We start from the raw sequence: 17,417 nt of genomic DNA, 5'->3' as shown, positions 1-17,417 counted from the left end.
TATCGTAGAGGTAAGCGGACGGCGTCCTGCATGGGCCACTGTCCCTATGAGCGAACCGTTATGAGCTCTTAAAAAGCCCTTAAAAAGCATAACAAATCGGCTTGCTCCCTTTCCCCCCGCGTCTCGCTGCTTTCCAGCGTACGATCGGACTATTATTTGTACATTTTTCAATCACACACAGGTAAAACAACCTTTCTTTCGGGGCCTGAATGATGACTTTTGTCAAATTGGTTCAATACTCGTTTGACCTCTGAGGATGTGGTGAGTGGTGCTGACGAAATTTTGGAAAAGGGATTTGAAGATTTTTGATAGGGCCTTGATGGCTAAAATACATTAATTGGGATCGCTTAGTGACCTAAGGATCTAACGTATGGTCCTAGGGAAGGTTCATGACCTGAAGGAATTAACGGTTGTTGTGTAAAAAACAAGTGTAATCGAAGTAATGTTGGGCCGGTCTCGTATTATAGTCGTCAACTCGTACGACTTAACAACATGCCCGTTATGGGTTCAAGCCCCAAATGGACCGTGCCGCCATACGTAGGACTTGACTATTCTGCTATGGGGGGATCAATAAGTCACTGAAAACCAAGCTCACGTAGTGTGACAGGGTGGGCCTTTACCGACAACGGTTGTTGAGCCAAAAGAAGAAGAAGAATCGAAGTAATGTTACAATTCAAATCCAAAGGACGTTTAGGACTACATTACTGCAGATCATACAGTGTTTCTCTAGCCAGCTCAACACTGTAAGCTTCATTTCCAATCCGTAAAATTCCTATTCAACATTGTCAAATGAATGTCGATCGTATACCGAACAACCAACGACAGATCATTCGAGCTTCCATTTTTATTGTTGAAATGTATTTTACAGGATTGAATTGTTCGCTTCCGATATTGACCTGACTAGAGAAACCTTGTATATTCTTCAAGAATTCACTTGCCCTACATAGAATGCTTAAAAATATTCACAGATTGAACCACCTAAAACTGATTCAAAAAGGGCCAAAAAAATAAAAATTCCAAACAAGCAAAAGGAATTCCTTTATCAGTGTGTAACTTCCTGGCATTTGAATTCCCTCTTTTTTAAAAGGACCTTAAAACACAACCGAAAAAAACCGAACAAACAAGAAGTTGTCCGTTAATGAGGTAGAACCATGATGTTTCTATTTTAACGGAAAAGAACGAAAACCGACCAGGGCGAGATAAACATCTCAAGTGCCTTATGCAGATGGGGTACAACAAAAAAAACGCTGCAAGAGAGGAAACAAGGAACAAGGACTTTAGCTCATGAGTGGTTCTTCCGTTTGGCCGAGGTTTGGCTGTGCGTGGCGTTTTGGAAAAGCAAAACAGATGATGATCACTGGCCTTTCGACCCTCCTTCACCACGCACCACGCCAGATGTGTCTGTGTGTTTCGGTTTGTTTGCCCATGGAGAAGAAGAAGGGTCCACGCTACAACTGAGAGCAACGAGATGTTGGAAAATCCTTCCCAAAAATTATTCCATCACATCCGGGAAAGGGAAATCCACCTCTCACCAGATGAGATTTACAACTCCTGGAGAAGTCAACACGCGTCAAATAAGATGCATTTGTGATGTTTTTTTTTCATAATTTTTGTCTTCCACTCCAACCTCAACTCCGCACAGAGCAGATAACGTTCTGAAGGACGCTTACCCTTTGCCATCGTTGTTGCGTTTCATTGCTAGAGTTGGTGGAGTTTTGTTTCCCAATTCCACTAGACGTTTTCTTCCCTTTCCTTCCCTTCTGCACGATTCCTTACGTTTTTACCTCGCGGCAAAAAGATAAGAACCACAACCTTTCTTCGTCCGAAGTGAGGAGTCGTCGAAGGAGTCTCGCTCAGGAGCAGAGCAGCCACACGATGGAATGACGTTTTTTTTTTTTTGCTCTCTTATTAAATCTTAGCAACCCGCGGCAATCAATAGGACACGGTTCTTTTCATACAAAAACACACACACACACCCGGCACTGATATGTAAAATTTTCGATTAGTAAACTGTTGTGCACATCGCGCTTTCGTTATCTCCGCAAGGGCCACGAAAGGTTCAAGTTTAGGTTGGCTTTGGCTGGCTGACCGTTTGGTCCACTTTCCCTTCCACGCACAGACCTGCACAAGGCAGTAGCAGTTTTCCTGCGTTGGAATTGGTTTCGATTTTCCGCTGCTTTTTTTAATCTTCCGCACTCTTAATTTTTGCACTTTCTATTTCACTTGCTTGTGTTAACCAATTTCACACATACACGCACTTAATCTACACATCTATCTACACTGAAAAAAACAACATATGAATGCAAAAAAGAAAATAAACTAATTAATGTTTGGGATGGTTTCAAATAAGAATTTTCTACACCAAAAACATATGGTTCCGCTTGTCTCGTTCTCTCTCTCTCCTTCTCTCTGTTCGTAAAGGAAGAGCTCCTTTTTTTGGTCTACGCACTTTTCCACCACTTCCAGCATGGTTTGCTGTGATCGAAAGAATGTATTACATTTTGAAAAACTTCCCCATTTCAAACAGTTTCCCGATTCCCAAAAAAAAAATTAAACGTAGCAACGGCACGACGGTTAGCCCTGCTGAACACGTTCCTCGTCTAGCGCGCGTGAAGAATGCGCACATCCATACGCGGAATGGCCATAAATCACGCCGAGTACGAGATCCGGAGGCATTCAATATGCGTTTTCCCTATACCACCCTAGGCACCCTCCTTCCTCAAGCACCCCTGAACACACCCTCGCCCCCAAAAAGGAAGATGTGTGTGCTGTACTGTGCACGCAGCAAAACGGGAATGAAACGACGTTTTTGTATTCAAATGACACGGACACAGACAGAGAGAGAGGTTCGAACGGTTTTGATCACGTTCGCGGGTATGCTGTGCCACCGGGGAGAAACCGATTACCCCGGCATCACCCAGCACATGGTTCTGCGCCGTTTTGTGCAAACAACATTGTTTACTTTTATGCTTCAATCGCGAACGGGTCCTCCCGTGTTCCATTTTTTTGCGCACGCAAAACCAATAATGCAAACCGCCTGTGCGACAGAACGGGGCAGATAACAGCACTTCGATACGACAATTGCAAAAGCAAACTAGACAAACAAAAGCCCAGAAAGAACGTGTACAATGTAATTTCCTATCATTTTTGTTTGTCTTGTTATTTCTCTAAACTCACGTAAAATCACTCTATTTGTTTGAACGCACACGCACACGATACACGATATACGCAATATATTTACGTCGCTGTTCCCAACAATCAACAACACGGTACACGATCGCGCAACGACCAAGCAAGCGCACGCACGCACACCCGTCCCGTTCGACGTTCAACTTTTGTTTGTGGAAAAACGGCCCGAGCGGAGGCAAACAAACCGGCCTCGGGGTCGGAGCGAACCCTGCACGGAATGGTATAGGCGAGCGAGCACACCAACACATTGAAAGCAGCGTTCGCCGTCGGGCAACTGTCAAATTCAAATGCACAGCGTTGTGACGTTTGGTCGCTGACAGTTTACACTGGTGGACAAAATAAAAGCAGCATGGTGGTTTTTAAATCTTTTTTGTTGAATAACGTATTTTTGCTTTTAAAATAACTTCGACCACAGCGAATTAAATCAATTTTGTTAATCAGTGCAAATAGAACCAGAACCGATTACTCTTACAAGACTGTTAAAAGGACGGAAAGATACCTAAATATAATCGAGATATTAGACCTTTTGTGATTCTAACCTTTCTAACACAAACTTAGACTATAAGGATGTCTTCAACTTCTTTCGGGGTGTTTTGTGACAAATTGTCCGCAGATCAATAACATCGCTTCCGTACCATTTTTTTCATTTATTTTATTTCATTTCCTTTTTTTGCTTATGTTTCCTTGTTTTCCGCTCCATGTTATGGGTGTATGTGTGATCTCGATCTCTTCTATGCCCTTTTCTCTCTCTCCCTTCTCCTTCCCGACTGTGAATGTTCAATTTTCTCTTTAATAACTGTATCGTGTTCTCCCACCAATATGCATTCTGTTTTCTTGTTTCTTGCACTTGTTACTAAAAAATATAAAAAAGAAGTTGTAACTTTGCTGAATATGTCTCCCCCCATTCTCTGTTGCTGTTGCACACATACTGCTCTCGCTGGTTTTCTTCCCTCACAACGGTGCGAATAGATATAATAGGCTGTATGATAATAGTAATAATAAATAGAGGAAGCGAACACATATCCTTCTTGGTTTAAATGTTTGTTTTCTCCCCCTTGTTTTTGTGATCTTGCAACTCCATCAATTCTGCATGTTGCACAGTAGTACACACACCCAACAGAAGTGTGTGTGTGTGTGTGTGTGTGTGTGTGTGTGTGTGTGTGTGTGTGTGTGTGTGGGGGGGGAGGGGGGGTTATAATTGGTTGCCCGGCTTTAACACGTTTGTCTAATAGTATTATTACGTCTGCACGCCATCAAGTGAACAAGCAAAACAATCGAAGCAAAACTGAATTGCCAAACGAAAACAAAATATCAAAACAAGAAAAGAGCTAACGTAACTCTGTCCCTCCGTTCGTCCCGCGGAAGCAAATCGGGCGCACGGTTATTCATTTCTTTGTGGTTTTTGGTGGCCACAACTGTCGCCACTGTCACTGCAAAAGTAGTATGTTGATGGTAATGTGTGTAACTGTTTAGAGTTTGAGATGAACGACGTGGCGTGACGCTCCCGAGCGATGCAACGCGCACGCAAAAGGTTTGAAAGATGATCGATATCGTGCGCATCACATCAAACCCCGGGAGAGCGGAAGGGTGTCGGGGACAATGGGCTTTACATTATGCTAAGTGTCCTTTTATATGGTTGTTGCAGTGCGCACTGTGCTGGTGGCTGACAGGCCCGAACGGAATGGTTCAAAATCGGGTAACACAAACAGCCCCAGACACGCACATCGTCATTTGAGTGAGCGCAGGCACACTTCGTACCCAGATTCGCACATTGTTTTACTTTTGCAGTTTTTTGTTTTGTTTGTTGTGATCTCCCGTTTTATTATTAGTTGCAATTGTTCCTTCCTTCTTTTGCGTTTTGTTTACCTAAACATCGTTTCATTATCTGTAATTATACATATATATTTCCATTCACCCCACGTTTCTTCCGCAAGCAAGCAGCAGCAGCAGCAGTAGAGCGTGGCGCGTGATATTGTCCTTCCCCATTCATGTCTTTAGAGTCTCCTCCTCATCGATGTTTGTGAATGTCACCAGTTTTATCCTTGCTGTAATTTTAGTCGCGTGTGAAAGAGTGTGTATGTCTATGTGCTGTCTTTACTCGTTTGTCTTTCCGCTTTCCGAACGGAAAACCACAGGGAAAGCATTGATAATTGCACATGCAACGTGGACTTAGGGACGACAATAATAATAATAATGCGGTATTGCCTATACGCACACGGTTTCGTCCCACAAGTGTTGGGGAGACAGGTCATGCGATGGATGTTACACGTTCGAGTACGTTGTTACATGCTACAACAGAGAAAGGAGTGTACACGCGCGCACGCACTTTTGAGGAGGCTTATATTTCATCCTTTAAATGTTTCCACACCTTCGTACCCTGCCTGCCACACACACACACACACGACGCATTGCCTATTCTCGCGCCCTTATCAAAACCTCCTCCCAATCGTGTGAGTGTGTACGTGTGTGTGTGTGTGTGTTTGTCTGCGTCTATGTTAATGTGTATAATGCGCTCTCTTATTGTTACATTGCCTGGTTAAATAATCATTTTTATCCTTTCTCGCTCGCTCTTCCTTCGTCTAGCCCGTACACTCTAAGCTTAGTTTCAGTGTCCGCGTCTTGCCCGTTCGCTGTCCGTGGGTAAGTTGGGTGTACGTGTGCAGCAAGTGTGTAAATGTATGTGTGTGTGTGTAATTGTGTTAATGTTAAGTGTTTCTCTGTATGTACTTTCGTAGCGTCAAAGCCTAACCTGTTCCACTTTCCGCTTGATTATTAGATTATTTTTTTCCAGACATCATATAGGTCGTTCATGTTTCAATAGTAGCTATTGTGCACTCAAATACTCCTTCAAGTACATCTCCGCCACACTTGAGGACAAAAAGAGAAGCGTAATAAACATTCCACTGGAAAATATTGCGCTTCTTCCTGCCTCATGAGCTAACCAACACATTAACATGTACACACACAAACACACACACACACACGCTCTCACAAGCCCACTCGCAAGTGCAACGACACAACACCCATCCACCACACTCCGATGAACTGAAGAAAGTCCCGCTACACTACCGCCCTACCGCCCTCTGCATCTCTTCCTGCACACACTATAAGCTTCTTATACTGTTCCATGATCCTTCTGCTTTCTTTTGCCGAAAAAAAAACCTGAATAAACTCGATCAAGCGCTCTCTCGTGCCGTCGTCGGGGGGGAAGGTGCGACGACAGTATGATGGATGACGACAACACACGTCGGCGACGTGCACGTGCGCGCGCGAGCACACACACACACGCTGAGCTCTATCTCTCTACTATTAATTCCTTTCCATGTCCTTTCTCTCATCGGTCATCAAATGGATGTTTGTTGCCTGTTGGTTTTCTGCTTCTCAGTTTTGTGTGTTTGTAGTTTACTTGTAGTTGTTGTTTTTGCTGCTGTTGCTAATAGCTAAATTTGCTTACGTGCGCCGGGCGAGCCTAAGGGGCGCAGCTTGCACTCCTCTTACTTTAGCGGTTTGCGTTTTTCAGCTGGTTGGAAAGCCAGTCCAGTCCTTCGTACAGTCCGTCGCCGCTAGTTGCACAGGTGGCCTGAATGTACCAGTTGCGGTTTCTTAGCGAGTGTAGTCCTAGCTTGTCGGTGATTTCTGCCGCATTCATCGCGTTTGGTAGATCCTACAAAAGGTGGGAAGGGAAAGGGAATGCAACCGTAAGCGTTTGATTTTGGGAAGTCGACGACGAAAGGCGCTAATTTGAGGCGGTGTTTGATGTTCGTAAGAAGCATGCCGATCGTTTTGCTTTATGCGGCGGATGAAAAGTTAGCGACAAGCTGCTAAGATCTCGATCACGTACCTGTTTGTTTGCGAATATCAGTAGAACAGCATCTCTGAGCTCATCTTCGGCCAACATTCGCATCAGTTCTTCCCGGGCCTCGCCGATACGCTCTCTGTCATTGCTATCGACAACGAAGATAAGTCCCTGGAAGTTGTTGAGAAAGAGACAAAGAGAGAAAGACAAGAAAAAAGAACGTAAGTTGATCAATACGACCACACACACACACATCCAATCTCAATAACGTACTTGTGTGTTCTGGAAGTAATGCCTCCACAGGGGCCGAATCTTATCCTGGCCGCCAACGTCCCAAACCGTAAAACTAATGTTTTTATACTCTACAGTCTCCACGTTGAAACCTGCAAGCAAAGTAGTAGACAAGTAGGAGGTAAGTTAGATGAATGTAGGAAGCAAAGGACATCATGCACAAAACACCAGCCACTTACCAATTGTAGGAATCGTTGTAACAATTTCACCTAATTTTAGTTTATACAGGATCGTGGTTTTACCGGCAGCATCCAACCCGACCATCAGAATTCTCATCTCCTTTTTGCCGAACAATCCTTTGAACAGGTTAGCGAACACGTTCCCCATTTTGTTGCTTTGTAGAGTTTATCCTTTCGTTACACACCTGCACACAAAAAGAGAAGGGTGGTGCATTAGATTAACGTTGGACTCAAGAGGATGGCATGCTGCTTCTACTTCTACGTACTTTTTACTCTCACTATCGAAGGATATGGATCGCTTCCGATGTTGCTGTGTTTGAGCCGGTTTGGTTACTTTTAGATAGTTGCTTCTGTACACCGGGTAAGTAGGGCCAAATTGTATTGTGCCCGTCCAACAGTGTGTATGTATATAAAGGAGGGAAGGAATGGAATGTGTCACAGGCGCGCGCCACTAGTAAACTAATAAACCTAATCTCTCTTTCTCGCTCCACCGGATCCGAACTCTCTACAACGTCCCAAACACACCACCACCACCACTGCTCGGTTGTCTACGGACTCAAACTTCACTTTTGCACACTGCTGTCACGCGGGGGGACCACCGGACGCTCGTGTTGAATGTGCGGGAGAATTTATCGTAGGCGGCCGAGGTTCCGTCGCTAAAGAAACATTAACGCACACAAACACACTGCTGCTTCTCTGCTGTTGATGGAACTTTTCAATCTACGCTCCCGTCAGCTACTGGAAAGAAAAACAAAACAAGAAACGCATTAATTCTCGTCTCCAATTTAAGGTTTTCTTCTTTACAGTTGTAACATTTAAACTACTTCAATATTCCATTTCCACCCGGTTCTTGACATTTCGCCGGAAGTGCGTGTTCAGCACAGACCAGCCACAATAAAATCGATACTTATTTACCCCAAGCATCGATCCATTTCTAATTCCCTCGTGTTTTTAAGTTGTCCAATGCGGCGTGTGTTTCATACCACCCTATGGACACATGCACATACGGGCTCATTTCTTTGCTCTGCTTCTCTCACGTGATACACTCTTCACGATAATGAATCATCGCGACGTGAAAGTGGCAAAATTTGCACCATTGCAAATTAATTAACCAAGGCGCGTTAGATTTGCAAATCGCTACTTAAACAAAACAGAAAGTTTGGCAAATTATGGCCTGTGGCTATTGGGCCAGCTAGGCGTACTCGACCAGCTCCCTCAGAACGGGGACTGTACAGGGAAAGAATACTACAACTCATACGTTAACAGCCACATGCCAATTAAACGATTAACATCCCCCTTACAACGGCTTTCTTCCACCGGGCGTCTTTTTCCCCTCCCCTCTGGCCGGCGATGTTGGTGGAGAAAGCAACGAAACTTGAACGATTTTACAACACACATCCAAGCAGCTTTGCAATACTGACACACAAACGCAGCCACGCACAGTCGGAGCATAATGGAACGCACGGGCGCGCGCACACATTCACACACATACACCAAGGCTCGTGTGATCAACGGACTCGCCGCCGACGGAAAATTTTCTATCATCCACCGCGGGGGGAAACAGTGTATTTAGGGGAGTAGCATTCGATCGCTCTCTTTCTGCTTTCCAGCAGCAGTTGCGCCTTTCCGTTGCCCCTTCCGGGCTGCACAACCGCTTTTCCGTAATCTTCAATGTTGCCACTGTGTGTGCCTGGGTTCGGCCTGATTGACACAGGCGCGTTCAAAACTTCAGCAAAAGTAGCTTTTTTTCGGAACACAGGGGGGTGGCTCTCTTGCTCGTTCTCTCTCTCTTTCTCTCTTTTTCCCATTCCTATCCACACTTCCGTTTTGCTGGCAGTAACATTCTGTGTGCCCGACGCAAATGGGTGGCTTCCCGTGCTTCGCGTCGTGTGTAGTGGTGCGAACGCCTTGCTGTGTGTGCATTTGTGTGCGTGAGCATTTGTATGCGATGAGCGGCTTTCTTCGGTAACGTGTACGTGTTGGGGCTGTACGGTGAATCAGCTACTTCGCCGCCGCAACTACCACCCCCCTCCTTAACATATGCCTAACCCCTTGCGGGAAAGGGGATGTTACTGGGCTTACTTTCTTATCAGACATATATTCTCCCCCAGTAAATTGGCTGTTTGCTACTGCCAATCCAGTAGCCTGGCAGCAAATATTGCTCTTAATTTCGCGTGCGAGTCTTTTCCTGACTGCCCTCTTTCAATAAACTTTTCCTTCCAATCCGACTTAATTGACTCCGCACGGTCGTTGGGGCTACTTTTCACAACTGTTTAGTCCAATTAGGCACCGTTGCTGCTGGAGTTCGGCAATCCTATCCCCGCTGTCTTAAATTTCCAATTGCACTTGTGCGTTTCGTGGGGTGTCCATCCTCAAATGTGGCATTGTTCTGTTCATTCTCGGCTTTTCTTATGCTCGCTCTCACTTGCTCTCTCGCGCGAGCACACACACTTAGAAACACTCACACCCTCCTTCTCTCTTGCTCGCACGGTGAACACGTCAGAGCCCAAACGGATTTCGTACAGCCCTATTTTCTCTTCCTTCTGCGTATTTGTTTTCCAGACTAGCAAATTGTCGTAGGGCGTCAAAAGGACTTTAATTTTACAACCAATTATAGCTGCACAGAAGTCAAGCTGGATTACGAATTACGGTTTTCTTTTTCGCCTGCAACCGATTTCATTCCAACTCTTTCTTCCTTGTGTGCGAGTGCACGGTGCTACAGAATGATGATGATGATGATGATGACGACGATGATGACTTTGCTCCAATAGTCATACACAGCACACGCATACACAATACACACACACACAGTTGCACATACGGATCCGCTGATGACGACGACGGCACCGCTACCACACCACCACCACCACCACCACTACTACCAAGAAGCCGTGTGGCGAGCAGAAAAGGAAGAAGCAGCACGGCTAGCCCAAGATGGCGACCGCACAGGTTACCGCTGGGCGACGGTCGCGTGTACACTTCGCGGCCGGGTTTTCACACCACCGGCCGTGAATCACGCCCAACCAACTAGCCCCACCCGTGCACGGAACGTTCTCCCACCGGCCGAACCGTATTTTAACCGTGTCACTTACGTACTTTCTTAACTATTTGCGGCCAAAACCCAGTGCTATCGCGGTCCCGACCTTTTCCGTCACTTTTCGTCACCACGAATTGCCAGCCAAAGCTCGCGTTAACTTTCGCCCCTATGTACACGCACGCACACACACAGATATACACAGACGCACTGGTTTTCGCCGCACCTACTGACAGCCGCTCGGCAATGTCGACATTCGCTGCCACGTCGTCTGACATGTGGCAGGTTTACAGGTGCAGGTCCGTTGCTTCCACAGTGGCCAGAGCAGTTGCTTTCTAATTTCACGCGATGGAATGGTTTTTAATTTATAATTGAACAGAAACCGGGCATGCAATGTTTAGAAAAGAGATCGTTTGTTGTTGTAAAACTACATTTAAAATATCAATGAATGGAAAACCGAAAAATGTCGATCCCACTCGCTCGATTATGGTTCCAGCTGGTGGGGGAAAAACTGGAACAACATACCGGAAAACAGGGGGACAGTTTCACAACGATGCAATGTTTTTGGAAATTAAAACGAACCACTAAATACAAGCTTTACATTGCAATAACCACTTCTCTATCGTTGCCTTTGAAGAACAGCTTCTTCACAGTACCAATCGTAAACAATTCATATTGTTGCCCTTTCACCGTACCATATTGAATGCACTTGGTTCTTTGTTGCTAGCCGGCCTAGATTGATATCGCCTCGGTTTTTGTGTCACAATCGTACTGTTCTTGGCAGCACTACACCCGTGCGCTAGTTTAGATGTTCTGCCACATAGTCCAATTCATATTTTCTATTGAATTTCTACTAATGGTTGAAAATAGCCTCAAACGTCACGGCTTATCTTACCGATTACCTTTATGCTCTACCTTTGTCTTTACAAAGGCGACTGAAACGGTACGAAAAACGATAAAATTGCACTCATCCCGGGTGTTCCACTGCAACTTATAAAGCAACTTTGGTGCAAGCTGTTCCTGCACCACCAAAAACAACGTCGTCGTCCGTGTATCCACGTCGTCAGTCAGTCAGTTTGCCACCGTGCTTGTTGTCGTCGTCACAAAGAAATGCGTTTGCAGCCTGGAAATGCCCGAAAGCGACACACAAATAATACCACACTACACGTCCGTCAAAGGTACCTTCGTCTGGAGCTCCGGGATTATCCAGCCCAACAACCGCTCCGGGATGAACCTCAAATGCAAAACCGAACGATTTGGATGTTATGACTTTCTGCCTCTCTGCGCACCACCGCAAATTTGTTGGAAGATTGATTCTTCTCGGAATGACAAACGGCGATCGCCGCATAATGGTACGCCGATGCGATATGGCGGTCATGCGGCGGTGACCCTTTTGGAGAGGAATGTTTATAAAATTAATGAAGAAAAAAACTTTTATTCTGTTAATTGAGGCATATTTTAAAGCGTTCTCATATTGTTTTAGTATTCCTACTGGATTCCATTCGTTTGCCGCACCTCCGCTATGAAGCCGCTACTGTGAATATTCAAAATGACCGTTAACGATAGCGAGTGAGCTTTTCCAAAAGCAGCCCATCAATCCCAAAGTACAAACTCCATCGAAATTTAATCAATGCTAGAATAAGGTCTCAAAGCTGATAAAATTGAATGAAACCGGTTATATTTGATGTAATGTTAAGTTAAGTTGTAGTTATTTATTCGAACATCTACATTATCTGTGAAGCATTTGAAATTTTCAAACAAGCAAACGCGCACAGAGCTTTCTCCGCCTTTTTTGTGTGTATGTCTGACGGTTTTTTTTATCTTTTCCCCCTCTGTTTCGCCTCTCGTATCCTTAAGAAGAACAAACAAAATGCACTAATGTCAGTTACAGAATCCTTACCGTCAATAGTTCTTTCCTACTTGCGCAAAGTAAAGGAACGCTATCGAACCTATGCCTTATAAAATATCTTACAAGCGTACACATAATTAATGAACCTACACTTACATCCATCCTGCTTACGTGTTTGAACTGCTGAGAGACAGTAATGAATGATGCAATCTCGCCCATCAAACGGGCGAGAGGCCTACTAACAAGCTTAGGGTAGAGGCGGGCCTAAAGGACAATCAAAACGCGTGTCAAGGATAGAACGCGCACGATCAAAACCTCTCCTACAAACGATATACACTTGCCACTAACTTCGCTCCCGTTTGTGTGTTTGCTCTCTCTCTCTCTCTTTTTTGCTTTTTAGTTGACCAGATTCAACGTTTGATACGTTTCATCGTTGACCTCGGTGACCATCAAGTTACCATCGGGAAGGAGCAGCACGACGCGTCTTGTACCGCCTGTGTATGGGAAGTGGTGTGAAGAGGGGGGATTGTGGTATATGTTTGGGTGTGATTAGTGCAATGCTGTGGCGCGCAGTAGGGTCGAATGAGTAACGGGGGGTCGCTTCTTACCTGGTGATGCTGGGTCAGCCTGTACCACCTCCGCCGTGATTTGATTGTCCTGCGAGTCCTCCGTCTGGATCGTCAGCTCCTGGTTGGTGTCGACCGACTGCTGGTACTGTGCCACCTGCTCCTCCGTCATCTCCTGGCCCTGAAAGCACAAAGATACAGCGTAGTAACGGGGTTCGTTACGTTCGAACGGTTTTGAAATGTCCGGTTAGTCAAATCACTCACCTCCTGCGGAACGGCAACCGCTTCCGAGACGGCCGCATCGAGCGTCAGCACGCCGCCAGTACCGGCCGCTCCTGCCGTGCCCTCCTCTTCGCCCTCCTGGGAAGCGACCAGCACGCAGCTCTGCTCTCCGTCCGCGCCCTGCGCAATCAGTATCGTCTGGCCCTCGGCATTCTTGCCCGCCACCTGGTACAGTGTGCCGTCCTCGCCCGCGACGATGATCGGCGAACCGTCCTCATTGGTCAGCAGCTGCTGCACCTGCGTGTCCGTTTGGTCGCCTCCGGCCGCCACCACCATCTGCTCGCCCGCAGCCGCACCGTCCGCGCCCGCCTCCGACGACGCAGCACCACCGGCACTGTCCGCCTTGGGCGTTACTTTCTTTTCCTCCGGTTCCGCTTCCGGGCTGGGGACGGGCGTCGGTTCACCTTCCGCCTGTGCCAGCACCTTGCCCGTCACCGGACAGAGCGTCATTGCGGGCGGTGGGCTGGGCGGCGCCACCGGCTGCTGCTGCTGCTGCTGCACATTCGCTGCCGAACCGTCGCCCTGCGCCTCGCTCTCCTCCTCCTCCCCGACCGTCGCCTTCTTGGCGCTGCCGCCCGCCACGGTGGACGTCGTGATGACGCGCTTCATCACATGGACGCCCTGGCGGCGCAGGGCGTTCAGCTTCTGGTCGGACGAGGGCGCTCCCAGCGTGCGGGTCATCGTCGCGCTGCGCACCACGTTCCCGGGCGTACCGCTGGCGACCACCCGACTGCTGACGGGCTGTGGCTTTTGCTGCCCGGCGGAGATAACGCGCGGCGATGCGCCCACCACGCGCTGCTGGCCGAGGGCGGCCGAGGTCGTTACCTTGGGGACGGGTGTGCCGGGCTGCTTCGACACGCCAACCACCGTACCGACCGGGCGCTGCTGGTTGGCCGGCGAAAACGGCACCAGCTTGGGCGCCTTCCGGATCGTCTGCTTCACCAGCTGCTCCGTGCCGTCCACGTTCCGGCGGATGAAGCGTGTCGTCACGCCGGACGAGTCCGTCGTCGAGATGGGGGTCGAGATGGTCATTGGGCGGGATGCGAGCGTGGTCGTCGTGGCAGCCCCTGCTGCTGTGGCGGTCACCCCCGACGCAGCCGCCGTCTTCGGTGAGCTCTGTGGGGAAGAACCGGTCTGTTCGGTTTTGACCTTGAATATTCCGTGCACACCACCACCACCCACCTCCGACTTGGACAGGATCTTTACCTTGGCCGCCACGTCAGTGCCGCGCGGGGAGAGGCGCGTGACGGCCGTGCTGCTGTTGCTGTTGACACTGCCGGTCGGTAGCAGCGGCACCTTTTTGCTTATCCCGCTTGCCACCCCGTCCTGGTGCGTCTTGATAATTACGACTTCCGCCGCATTGCCATCCTTACCGGCAGAGCCCGCCGAACCGGTGCCTCCGTTCACGGCCGTCTTAATAATACCGGAGGCGGTGCCCGAGCCGGACCCGGACAGTATCTTGACGTTTGCGCCCTGTGTGGCCTTCGCCAGCGTGTCGCTTGCCGTGCTCGGTTCGGTTTTCACCTTCTTCGCAACACCGTCCGGTCCACCGTCGGTCCCATCCATGGTGCCATCGGTGTCACCGTCCTCGTGCTTGCGCTTGCCGCTCGCCATATCCTCGGAAGAATCGCCCGGCGACCTGTTCCCGGCTGTCCATTGCTTGACGCGATCCATTGCGCTCGTCTTGGAGTTGCGCATGGGCCGCAGCTGATTGGCCGCTGCAGCCGACCCAGGCGACGTACTGGTGGTGGTGGTGGTGGTGCTGGCGGCGGTGTTTACCGTCCCTGTGGTAGATGCGGTCGCCGACGCACCGGCCGGTTTGACCGCACCGCCCTTCTCCTGCCGCTGGAGCTGCAAGGCCCGGGCTGCCGTGGCCGCTCGCTGCTCCTTCTGCTTCGCCAGCTGCACCTCGAAGTGCTCCAGGATGCTCTGGCAGGAGTGCAGATGGGTCAGCGGTTCCCACGTGTTCTGATCGTTGGTCATCCGCGCCCACTTCACCAGGTACTCGTGCATCTTGATGATGGGGCTGAACCGTTTCGCTAGAATCTTCTCCACCTCCTCCTCGGAGAATGCGCCCGACTTCGGGTGGGTGCGCGTGGCGTACGACCGCCTGGTGGGGGTGCCGGGCGTCGTAGTGACCGGGCCCGCCTTCACCACCGACCCGAGCTCGGGCTTCTTCATCGCTTGGGGCAGTTGCGCACCGACAACGATACGATTTTTCGTCTCAACCGGTGCGCCGCCAGCGCCGGCCGGTGTGTTTGGTTTAATGTCGCCCGGTTTGCGCACCGTTGGCGTGAACCGGTTCGGTACTTGCGCACCCACTGCCGGAACTGTTTCTGCATGAGGGGGAAAACGGTGTGAAAATGCAAAAAAGAGAACTTGTTTACCGTACTGATGTTCACTTACTCTTGTCTTGCCCTTCAATCGGTGGTTCGAGAATCGTTTTCGTGATCTTTACCGGCATTTCCTGCAAGCTGCCAGCTCCCGTCTAAAGGAGGGACGAAGGAAATGTAACATTATTCCATCTAAAATGTGCGGTTTAAGAAACTCCAAACCAAATATACCTTCGAGAACGATTGGATCGTTTTCCCTGCCACGATCCACGTGTCGCGCACGGACTCCTCCAGCTTCACCCAGGTCTGGTACAGCTTCCAGGAGTTGTTCTGGCCCGGATTTCTCTCCTCGCCGGCCGCCTGCCGCTGGGCCGACTTCCACAGCAAAAAGGCCCACACCTTGCCCTGCGCCTCGTCGCAGTTGTGCAGCGTCGAGCTGGTCGTGCGCTTGCAGTCGGGCTCATGCTCCTTGTGCTCGCGGAACAACTCGATCAGATGAAAGACGGAGTGGCACCGACCGCACACCAGCACGTCGGTGCAGGCAATGTCGGCCTGCGCCTTCTTTATCAGGTCCGGATACTTGCCTATATCGGACGGGTCCATTTCGGTTCCCTTTAGTGCCGGAATCTATTGCCGGAAAGGCGGGGAAAAGGGAAGATTAATTATAATTTGCATTCCGTCCACAGCCAACGGTTTTTTTTTGGTTGCCGGGGGTTGGGGGGTTGTTTGTTGTTGTTGCATGGGAGCTTGGATGCAGGTTAAGTTGTATAGAAGAAAGCTGTCCAGCCCACCCCATCGTCGAAGGGGAGGGCTAACATCTAGCAACACACACACATCCCCATCCCGACAGCTGCAGCAGCAGTCGATGGCGCTTTAGCTCCGCTTGCACAGAGTTCACCGATTGTCTTACCTTGACAGAAAGTGGGACTACTCTGGAAAAAGTTAATTTAAACCTTCTTTACTAGCACTACTAAATGGTCACTGCACGATGCTAGAACAAGTCCTCCCGTGCCTGCTCTATCTCTCTTTCGTTCACAGTGTTCCTATGGAATGCTTGCAAAAATAATTTTCACCAAGCGACGGTCGAAGCTCCAAGCGGAAGCCGTGTCGTGGAAATTCGGCGAACAATTTTTTTCTCACACACCACCACGTACGCGTTAGCCACCCGGAGCGGACCTTTCCGTGCCTCGATCGCACCGATATACCGCCAAAATACGCAGGGAAAACAGCCGGGAACAGTTTATGCTGTGCGGTCGCCTTTTTGCTTGCACGGTTCGCTTTGGTTCGTTCGCTAACTCTGTACCGCGTACAACGCTGGCCCAAGCGAACAGTGACGCCGCGACGTGGACAAATTTTCGCACCGTGATTGCTGGTGTTTGTTAAAATTATTTTATAAACACAAGTGAGCTTGAGAATGTTTGCACTGTTATTTTCCTACAAAATGCAATTAAATGAGTTGAATATGAATTTATACAACGTTTCTTAGAACTGTTTGTACGAGAAATGATTTTAGTTCGAGTTGGTTCGTTCGCTCGCTTTGGTTCGTTCGGTAACAATGGACTGCGTACAAAGCCGACCCAAGCGAACAGTGGTCGCTCAACGAACCATGATTCTGACAGATGGCAGAAAATCCCACAGGGTGTCAAATATTTAAAACGGATCGCTCGAGATGAACGGCCGTTAAATGGGGAACGATCTGAAGCGATTGGTTTAGGTAAAATTTTAAATAAAATTTTGATTTTTTATATCCTTGTATCTTATTTGAGGCTCAATATGTATGTAATCCGTTTTTTTTTCTTTTTCATGTATGTAATTCGGTGTCTGATTTTTTTTGTAACGTTGCACTACAATCACTTAAAAACGAAAGATTCCCTCTATTTACCTTCATCAAGCTTTAT

At 48.4% G+C, this 17,417-nt stretch overlaps 3 protein-coding genes and 1 long non-coding RNA gene across 11 annotated transcripts in view; 1 reads left to right on the top strand and 3 right to left on the bottom strand.

Moving 5' to 3' along the window:
* LOC120957008 (uncharacterized) overlaps nucleotides 1–3,343 on the bottom strand; it is a 58,824-nt gene extending 55,481 nt beyond the window's left edge. Inside the window, exons 1-2 of one of the 4 annotated variants that reach the window (XM_049609323.1) lie at nucleotides 3,178–3,343; nucleotides 1,671–2,280 (exon numbers count right to left, since the gene is read on the bottom strand). The gene's annotated coding sequence lies outside the window, so the exon portion shown is untranslated. The remainder of the gene's footprint in view (nucleotides 1–1,670; nucleotides 2,281–3,177) is intronic. The other 3 variants (XM_049609326.1, XM_049609325.1, XM_049609324.1) reach the window with 3 other exon arrangements.
* A 193-nt stretch (nucleotides 3,344–3,536) lies between these two features.
* Nucleotides 3,537–5,673, top strand: LOC125907410 (uncharacterized). The gene is made up of 2 exons (XR_007452616.1): nucleotides 3,537–4,327; nucleotides 4,376–5,673. It is a non-coding gene; the product is annotated as an uncharacterized LOC125907410 (long non-coding RNA).
* On the bottom strand, nucleotides 5,513–10,685 carry LOC120960089 (ADP-ribosylation factor 1). 2 transcript variants are annotated; one of them, XM_040384037.2, is made up of 6 exons: nucleotides 10,552–10,685; nucleotides 7,722–8,193; nucleotides 7,456–7,640; nucleotides 7,259–7,368; nucleotides 7,031–7,156; nucleotides 5,513–6,853 (listed from the first exon to the last, which is right to left on the bottom strand). In XM_040384037.2, the coding sequence occupies exons 3-6, from the start codon at nucleotides 7,601–7,603 to the stop codon at nucleotides 6,689–6,691; spliced, it is 549 nt and encodes a 182-aa protein (XP_040239971.1). In that variant the 5' UTR covers nucleotides 7,604–7,640; nucleotides 7,722–8,193; nucleotides 10,552–10,685; the 3' UTR covers nucleotides 5,513–6,688. The 2 variants fall into 2 exon arrangements, with proteins under 2 accessions (XP_040239971.1, XP_040239972.1); XM_040384038.2 differs by having other exon boundaries at nucleotides 7,722–8,190; nucleotides 10,552–10,678.
* A 1,491-nt stretch (nucleotides 10,686–12,176) lies between these two features.
* Nucleotides 12,177–17,061, bottom strand: LOC120960088 (mucin-22). 4 transcript variants are annotated; one of them, XM_040384034.2, is made up of 7 exons: nucleotides 16,430–17,061; nucleotides 15,751–16,146; nucleotides 15,593–15,674; nucleotides 14,369–15,522; nucleotides 13,169–14,302; nucleotides 12,947–13,085; nucleotides 12,177–12,832 (listed from the first exon to the last, which is right to left on the bottom strand). In XM_040384034.2, exons 2-7 carry the CDS (start codon nucleotides 16,120–16,122, stop codon nucleotides 12,735–12,737), a joined length of 2,979 nt encoding a protein of 992 aa, XP_040239968.2. In that variant the 5' UTR covers nucleotides 16,123–16,146; nucleotides 16,430–17,061; the 3' UTR covers nucleotides 12,177–12,734. The 4 variants fall into 4 exon arrangements, with proteins under 4 accessions (XP_040239968.2, XP_040239969.2, XP_040239970.2 ...); XM_040384035.2 differs by having other exon boundaries at nucleotides 13,169–14,320; nucleotides 14,393–15,522; XM_040384036.2 differs by having other exon boundaries at nucleotides 14,393–15,522.
* Nucleotides 17,062–17,417: the final 356 nt, after the last annotated feature.

This window comes from Anopheles coluzzii, chromosome 3 (genome assembly GCF_943734685.1).
Source record: "Anopheles coluzzii chromosome 3, AcolN3, whole genome shotgun sequence".
NCBI classification, from domain to species: Eukaryota; Metazoa; Arthropoda; class Insecta; order Diptera; family Culicidae; genus Anopheles; species Anopheles coluzzii.
Note: the sequence above shows the minus strand (reverse complement) of the source record. Positions and strands in the feature narration are given on the sequence as shown.

What these genes read in the sequence shown, in the direction of transcription:
- LOC120960088 (XM_040384033.2), bottom strand. Translation starts at nt 16,122, where the DNA reads ATGGACCCGTCCGATATAGGCAAGTATCCGGACCTGATAAAGAAGGCG. An exon ending in CGATCCAATCGTTCTCGAAG is followed by an intron (nt 15,675 to 15,750) that starts GTATATTTGGTT and finishes TCCCTCCTTTAG; the next exon opens with ACGGGAGCTGGCAGCTTGCA. An exon ending in CGGTTGCCGTTCCGCAGGAG is followed by an intron (nt 13,086 to 13,168) that starts GTGAGTGATTTG and finishes TTGTGCTTTCAG; the next exon opens with GGCCAGGAGATGACGGAGGA.
- LOC120960089 (XM_040384037.2), bottom strand. Translation starts at nt 7,603, where the DNA reads ATGGGGAACGTGTTCGCTAACCTGTTCAAAGGATTGTTCGGCAAAAAG. An exon ending in ATTACTTCCAGAACACACAA is followed by an intron (nt 7,157 to 7,258) that starts GTACGTTATTGA and finishes AACAACTTCCAG; the next exon opens with GGACTTATCTTCGTTGTCGA. An exon ending in TGATATTCGCAAACAAACAG is followed by an intron (nt 6,854 to 7,030) that starts GTACGTGATCGA and finishes CACCTTTTGTAG; the next exon opens with GATCTACCAAACGCGATGAA.